Genomic DNA, 8,806 nt, shown 5'->3' on the forward strand with positions numbered 1-8,806 from the left:
GCAAGCAGGTGAGCGTTGAACGAGTCATCTCCGATTACGGCCATCGGTGACATCACAAGCGGGGGTGTGGAATTAGAGAGACAGTGGTGGAACGAGACACGCAAAGCAATGCTGCAAAGGATGCACCAGCGCTGTGATCCCCCCGAAGGTGGAATAGATCATGGATAAACACACACAAACAAACCAACCCTAACCTATCGACTACACCGTCCCCCTTCGGACATAATTAACAAAAACAGACGCTATCCAAACCCCACGTTGTCCTCGCTGCGATACGTGCTCTAGATGTGGTCTCTCTAATTTGTGACTGATGTCGTCGGTAATCTCCCCGAAGGTGGAATAAACAAACATAATCAAAGCCATACAGTGAGACATTAACAGTGTGGTGACGGTGCTGACGGAGGTGTGGGTGGTGTAGCTGGGAGGGGTGGAGGCGCTCACCTGTGGTGGGGTCATCCTCGATAGGCTGCTTGAACACCGTGATGTCCTTGAAGGTGCAGAGGAACAGCACCACCTTGTCGTTCTCGTTTCTGATCGGAGCCACCTGCATGTAGAACCACACCGGGCTTCCTGTGGGGCAGGGGAGACAGACTGAGACAGACCACGCGTTGAGCTTCTACTCTAGAATACACACCCAGGCTGAGAATCACAGGGACAGCTTCTACTCTAGAATACACACACAGACAGAGCACCACACGTTGAGCTTCTACTCTAGAATACACACACAGACTGAGCACCACGCGTTCAGCTTCTACTCTAGAATACATACACAGACTGAGCACCACGCGTTCAGCTTCTACTCTAGAATACATTCACAGACTGAGCACCACGCATTCAGCTTCTACTCTAGAATACACACACAGACTGAGAACCACGCGTAGAGCTTCTACTTTAGAATACACACAGACTGAGCACCACGCGTTCAGCTTCTACTCTAGAATACACACACAGATTGAGAACCACACGTTCAGCTTCTACTCTAGAATACACACAGACTGAGAACCACGTGTTCAGCTTCTTCTCTAGAATACACAGAGCTTTCAGCCTCTACTCTGAATACACACAGAGCTCTACCAAAAATATCTAGCTGTAATTACAAAAACATGGCGTTTATTTAAAGAATGTTGAACCTTGAATGTTATTTAAAAAATAGATTTTTAACTACCAAACAAAGAGCTTCTGTTATACGACAGAATTCCTTCTAACCAAATAAAGAACTTTAGCAACAAAACATAGAGCTCTCATTAACCGAACTGTAAGCAACGCAAACCAAGAACAAATGACTTTAACAAGACAGAGCCTTGATTAAAGAAGGACTCAAAAAGAACCGAAAAAACATGAAGAACCTTCTCCCATGTATGAGAAGCTACCCTACAGCTCCTCGGGATGGAGGTACAAGCAGGCCAGCCACACACTGTATTGATCCACTGGATTGATCCTCAGTATTGATCCACTGTATTGATACTGGGGCGACGCCTCCTCTAAACAGCCCTGCGATCGCAAATCAAACGCAGCGGGATCAATCCCACCGCCTTCTCCTCGCCCTGACATCAGACTCGGAAAATGATATTTATTTATTACACCAAAATGAGTTGTTTGACTCCATCTATAAGATGGTCAAACATGTGCTTGTACATCGTTTCAATCGTGCCGTGGAATCCACAACATTTGTTTTAAAATGGATGGATGTTGTAAGAACACTTACGGTTCTTCGAGGACTTTAGAGGGATGGATGTAAGAACACTTACGGTTCTTCGAGGACTTTAGAGGGATGGATGATGTTAGAACACTCACGGTTCTTCAAGGACCTTAGAGGGATAGGCGACCTTAGAGCACTCACGGTTCTTCCTGTAGAGAAGGACCTCGAAGCACTGGGACTCGTAGTTGTCGAAGGTCTGGCGGACTTTGTCGATGGTCTTCTTGTCCGTGAGCTCTCCGTACATGAAGCTGTGGTGGAGGAGACCAGAGATCAGACCTCCTGGGGTTAGAGGGTCCAGGGGTACCGCGCCATCAGGACAAGGACCTCACGCCACAAAAATAGCTTTTTCCCTAAGGCTATTTCTCTCCTTAATCAATGACTACACCCCCCACGCCCTCCTTCCAAAAGGAGTCTGAATTGGACTATTTCATTATTCCTTAATTAAAGAACAGTTTTTAATATCATGTTTTACTAGAGCTTTGTGCCTTTTACTGTCTGTCTTTCTAGTTGTGTGTTAAGCGCTGGATGCAAAGTTAAATTCCTGTGTGTCCATTGATGCATTTGGATTAAAACCTATGTTCAATGACCCACAGTCTAGTGGCCTACAGCCATGCTGTAATGCATAGGGCCAAGGTCCCAGACCCTATGCATTACAGCATGGCTATGGTGGTCTTAGCATCGAGCCATTGTGTTTACCACACACACATGCACGCACGCACGCACACACGCCCACGCAGACTCACATACGCCCGCACACACACACACGCACACACATAAGCACAGGCAAGCGCACACACAAATCCACATGCACACGCACACACACGAAAACACATGATATCTTTAATTTTACACAACAATATTTCTGTGCCTCTCTTGGACTGGAATGTGTGACACTATTGATGTCCCTCTGTGGGGATATTGACGAAAAGGCAGAGTCCCATTGGACCAGGACGGACCACAGAACTATGATAAATATCAGCAGTCATGACGGCCGGGGGGAGGGCTACAAAACGACATCCCATTTTAAAGACTGATCGAATAAGAGACATTTCAGATCATAAAAGATGCACCTCCACATTTCATAAAGGTTTCCTCAATGAATGGTCATGACATTGACGATGTACGCAGACCTTAACCCTAACCCTAAAGGTTCTATGTTTTGAATAAAGAATATCGAAAGAGGAGACAAACTGTGGTTATCCCTGAGAGAGAAGTTATCTCAGAGTGCCCCCCCTCCCCCCACTAGGTGACTCAAGCTCTTTATCTCCTAACTGAATGGACTCTGGCTCTGAGGGCCCCTGGCCCCGGTCAGCAGGGGCCCCGGGATCTCTGTCCTCTGTTCCTTTCACCTGCTGGCTCAGCGTCCGCTCAGCCTGTAAGCCGCTGGCTAAACAAGGCCTGGGCCCTGCTGTGGTCGGGCCCCTGCGGCTGTCAGGGGCCCCCCTCGGCTCCCAGGGACACAAAGAGAGAGAGAGAGAGAGAGAGACAGAGACAGAGAGACAGCCAGAGAGAGTTTCAGAGAGAGAGAGAGAGAGAGAGAGAGAGAGAGAGAGAGAAAGAGAGTGTGAGCAAGAGAGCAAGCAAGATGTTAAACGACAGAGAAAGCGAGAGAAGAAAGAGAGAGAGTGATGGAACGAGAGAGACAGAGACAGTGAGCGAGAGAGTTACAGAGACAGAGAGAGAGAGAGAAAGAGACAGAGTAAGCGAGAGAAGGAGAGCGAAAGAGAGCCCCATTTGGTATATGGCTATACTTTAAGCATTTTGACTGACAGGCGAAACGGGGCAGCATCCTGAAGCGGGACCACTGGAGACGGTTCCCGTGACAACGGTAGGCCCAGCGGCCCCCCCAGGGGGTGGCAGGCACCGGGGAACTTGGGGGAAGTTGGTTTTTCTTTCTCTTTTTCATCATTAATTGCTGCCATCCACCGCCGTCCTCCATGTTGCTGAACAAAGTTAGCCGCTAGGATAATCGCTAGCTGTAACGAGCGGGGGGGGGGGCGACGGCAGTAGCTCAGGAGTTAGTGCGGGTTGACTGGTGCCCAGAAGGTCGCTAGTTCGATCCCCGGCTCCTCCTAGCTGAGTGTCGAGGTGTCCCTGAGCGAGACGCCCTCACCCTGAATGCTCCTGACAAGCCGGCTGTCGCCCTGCGTGGTCGGCTCCGTCGTCGGTGTGTGAATGTGTGAAGGAATGGTTGTAAGTCGCTTTTGGATTAAAGGCATCAGCAAAATCCCCTCAATGTGAATGTAAATGTAACAACCGTATAGCCGCAAGCGCCGCTACAACGTTAACGCTTCAGACCGCTTCTTCTTCAATAGAACAGCAAAGCAAACAGAGAACCGCCAACAGGGCTGTTGGTTCTCCGGTGGTGCTGGAGCTGGAGAGAGCTTCGGATCCCCGAAGCCTAGAGGAGGGAGGAGGGAGGGGAGGAGGTAGGAGGGAAGGGAGGAGGGAGGAGGGAAGGGAGGAGGAAGGAGGGAGGGGAGGAGGAAGGAGGGAGGGAGGGGAGGCTCGCACTGTAAAACAACCCAACTGTTTTATAACGACAGACAGGGCTTGTTTCATCTCCCTGAAGACAGACGCGCCCAACCCAGGGAGCCGTGCACACGTTCAATTAGCAGAGCCCGCCTAATTGCTGATAATTTCCCCTGGCGAGATTTCACGCTACAACACGCCTCCCGTCCCTGCTCAGCGAGGAGAAGCCCTACAATCCGACATGATTACCGTCATCTAACGTGATCTAATAACGCCGCTGCCGCCGCCGCGATCCCCCTGATCCTTATTGATCCATCGCAGGTTATTGATGAAGGGTACTATGATGTCGTGAAAACGGACGTGGGTTGGGATGGTGTCACAGTTAATGGGATAATAGTGATGTCACATATCTGTAAGAGCAGGACAGGGTCATAGTTCTGGATAAAGGTGGTGTCATGGTTACGGGTAAAGGTGATGTCATCGTTATTGTTAAAGATGATGCCATGGTTACGGATAAAGTTGATGTCATAGTTCTGGATAAAGGTGATGTCATGGTTACGGGTAAAGGTGATGTCATCGTTATTGTTAAAGATGATGCCATGGTTACGGATAAAGTTGATGTCATAGTTATGGATAAAGGTGATGTCATGGTTATGGATAAAAATCATGTCATGGTTATGGATAAAGGTGATGTCATGGTTATGGATAAAGGTGATGTCATCATTATGGATAAAGGTTAAGTCATTGTTATGAATAAAGGTGATGTCATCATTATGGATAAAGGTGATGTAATCGTTATGGATGAAGATGATGTCATCGTGATTGATAAAGATGATGTCATCATTATGAATAAACATGAAGTCATTGTTATGGATAAAGATGATGTCATGGTTATTGTTAAAGGTGATGTCATCATTATGAATAAAGATGAAGTCATGTTATGGATAAAGATGATATCATTGTTATGGTTAAAGGTGATGTCATGGTTATTGTTAAAGGTGATGTCATGGTTCAGGATAAAGAAGATGTCATCGTTATTGATAAGGGTGATGTCATCGTTATGGATAAAGGTGATGTCATCGTTATGGATAAAGGTGATGTCATCGTTATGGATAAAGGTGATGTCATTGTTATTGATAAAGATGGCGGACCTGCATGTGCTGCTCTTCTGCATGACCTCAGCGCGGTGGTATCCGGAGAGTTTGCAGAAGCCGTCGTTGCTGTAGACCACGGGCCACTCTACGATCTGAGCGTTGCCCAGGAGAAAGCTGGTCTCTGGGGGAGAGGAGAGGGGAGAGCGGGGGGTCAGGGCGGAGCTCCACACTCGCAACACAACAACCACCACCACCAGGGACTCAGTCAGGACCGCACGGGCAGGGCTGGGGAGAACCCCTTCGGATCTGAGCGACGGAGCTACAGGTGCGTGTGACAGTAACCAGTTTCCGACTGTACCTGGACGTCATCAGATCCTTTGTTTAGGATCATAATGAGGATAATTATTATCCTCATTATGGTGTGAATATTATTCCCCTACTTCCATCTGGCAGCATTTCTAAGCGTGCATGTTAAAGTGCAGAGTCAACACCCTCATCACCGTGATTAGAGTCCTAATTATGATCTTGTTTATTCGTCAAGTGTGCGTGTCAGCGCAGCACGTGAACAACAAATCACTTCAACCATCAGCAACCACAACAGAAGCTACAGCGGCCGAAATAAGATGCGTGTTTACAATAATGTAATAATATACTGTCCAAATATATATACAGGTACAAATATATATATAAATATGTATGTTCACATCATATAAATATATACATATGTATGAACACAATATGTAATAATATATACTGTTCACCGTTAGGCTATATAAATTATATATATAACAAATATATATACACACGTATATACATATATATTAACACATATATACACATGTAAAAATCTCTAACTGTAATTTACCATAATTTCACAATATGCGTATTTTCACCAAATTATATATATATATATATATATATGTGGCGAGCAGCACGGGAAGGATATGACGGGAGGCGCCCAGATTCAGGTTCATCAGGCCACTGCAGTTCCGCGCCCCATACACCGCACGACTACGGAACTGCTTTATTAACACAGCCAAGTAATACACGAACACACACGCAACCATTCAACGACCGTAACACGTACGGTAATGGTGCAATGAACACAAGCTGAACACAAGTGGCACAAATACCCCCCCACATAGATCAACCCCAACCCATGAACCCCACTAAATGTCTGCGCCGCAAGGGACCCAGGAGGGCCCCGAAAAGTCCAAATAGATAGGGAAGACCCCTCCCAGAATCCCTTGCGCATCAAGAACCAGCGTCCGCCCCCACTCCAATATTTTAACAGAGGGACTACATAAACACATTCCAGCAGTCAAATGAGGACCTAATAGGGCCACATGCCACAAAAACAAACCTGACCCACTGCAGTCACTGCAGCAAGGCCCCCTGGGTAGTGTGTTTTTGTGTGTGTGTGTGTGGGGGGGGGGGGGGGGGGTTGGGCTCGGTTGCGTGTGGGCGCGCGCGGGTGAGTGAGTACACAATTGCAATCGTAGTGTACATCTCCACACTGATTTACCATAACACGAGATTGTCCGCAAAACAAACGGAACCATCTCTTGTTCCCGCTCTCCTCTCTCTCCTCAGATCCTCGCGGAGATGCTTCGTTACAGAGACGTTACCCCGCCATGCTCGCGAGAGTCTTTAAGAACACGGGGAAATTGCTGAGGGCCTCTTTGCGCGCGCGGCTGTCAATCAGGAGCGACACTTTAGTCTCTCTCATTAAATTGATTTCTGCACGAGAGCAGTCGGATGATGCGCGCTGACTCCAAACGCGTGGAAATGCGCGGCCGCAACATCCATAAGCGCTGTCATGCCCCACGAGACGCCGTTACCGCTCCCAGCGCGTGCCGTCAGTGGACAGCTCGGGCGCGTTCCCGCCTCGGACCACCCTTCAACCGGGCTGAAATGTATCGTGCTCAGTGAGTCTACGAAGTGAGTTGTGGCGGGAATCTGTCCTCGACTCCGCGGGATGAATTCAGACCGCCTGCTGCTGTGACCTCCCAGGCGGAAAATAGACGGACTGCCTAACCAAACAGCCAACCAGAGCCCGAGCTCGTCCGGTCGGCCTTTAGAGCGTGGGAGACGCAGGGTGACATCGCGTCATACCACAAAGTCGGCGGCCAGACTCTCGAGGCAGGCCTCGTTCTCTGACTCCCGCCAATTAGGAGTTCCGGTGGCGGCTGGACGCGGGAAAAACAACGCGCGCGGCAGAGGAGGAGCGCTTGTTTCTGTGCGCTGCTGACTTCAGCCTATAATGTATTATTATTATTATTATTATTATTATTATTATTATTATTATTACATGTATTTAGATGAGCAGCACACAGAAGAGCACTTTCACCGAATCCGTCCTCAAACAAATAAAAACACTTATAATTATTTGAAAGAAAAAAAAACATCTGTTACATAACGTAGGCTATCTAAAATATAAAGGTCAGATCATAGCGACCGATACAACTGAACCATAAGGCTGTACTACCACCGCTTCCGTGACCCATGAGCAGAGTGGTCCGATAGCTCCAGCGTCCCCGTCCCATGAACCAGGAGGCTCACTGGTCGACCTGAGCAGGACTCAACCTCCTGATGATGTAAACACGGACTTTAAAGGACGTGGAGGAACTTTGGATCTGAGGTGGTCGGTAAACACAGCGCTTCACGCGCTCTGACTCCGCGCGCTCCGCGCGCACTCCGCGGTCTGATGTAACATCACGAATGCCGCGACATGTCGCCGGAGTCAGATTAGTTTATAAAACAACACACAGACACACAGACACAGACACAGACACACACACACACATACACATACACATACACATACACACACACACACACACACACACACACAGAAGCGCAGAGTAAATAAAAAGCGATGCTCAGTGATGCGCGGGGGGGGGGGGGGGGGGACTTACCGCTCGAGCGCCGGACAATGTTCTCCAAAAAAGTGTTCTGCGGTGCCACGAGCCCTCTCTTTCCCCCGGGCATCGTGCGGGCGGGCCGAATGGTCGGTCGGGGTCCGGAACGGCGGCGCGGCGGGGGGTCGGCGGTCGGTCTCGTGGCTGGGTGTCAGTCGGTGCGACGGAGAAGCTCATCGTAAAACCCCGCGCTTCGGCTGCTCGGGGCGCACTGAGCCACACGCGCGCGCCTCGGCTGCATGCCGCTGCATTCTGCTGTCTCGAGCGATTCTGCCAGCGCAAGACGCATGCGCGCTCTGTTCTCTCCGCTCGCGGTCCGACGGGGCTGGGGCCGCTCTCCTAGCGCGCGCTCTCTCCAGGGCTCTCCACGCGCTTCCTTCCCAGGTCAGGGCGGTGTGGGCTCGCGCCGGGGGGCGGGTGTCCGTGGCCACGCGCCTTGGGGACGAGAGGTGCGGGACATTAAACCACTCGGCTAAGGATTCAGAAGGCGATCAGCTCAAGCAGGAGGCGCGGGTTGAAACCGAGGGGGTTATTTGATGTAGAAATCAAATAAAACATAAAAGCGTTGGTCTTCAGATCGGTCGATTTCACACTCAACCAAGCCTATTAATCGTCACATC

At 49.3% G+C, this 8,806-nt stretch overlaps 1 protein-coding gene across 1 annotated transcript in view; it reads right to left on the bottom strand.

Moving 5' to 3' along the window:
- Positions 1–8,256, bottom strand: part of kcnh5b (potassium voltage-gated channel, subfamily H (eag-related), member 5b) — a gene marked incomplete at both ends in the record, with an annotated part of 73,863 nt that extends 65,607 nt beyond the window's left edge. The window contains 4 exon segments of the mRNA XM_079752218.1: positions 442–570; positions 1,841–1,947; positions 5,323–5,446; positions 8,184–8,256. Coding sequence (XP_079608344.1) covers positions 442–570; positions 1,841–1,947; positions 5,323–5,446; positions 8,184–8,256 — 433 coding nt within the window.
- Between the last annotated feature and the right edge of the window lie 550 nt (positions 8,257–8,806).

The sequence above is a fragment of the Pollachius pollachius genome, assembly GCF_949987615.1.
Source record: "Pollachius pollachius genome assembly, chromosome: 15".
NCBI classification, from domain to species: domain Eukaryota; kingdom Metazoa; phylum Chordata; class Actinopteri; order Gadiformes; family Gadidae; genus Pollachius; species Pollachius pollachius.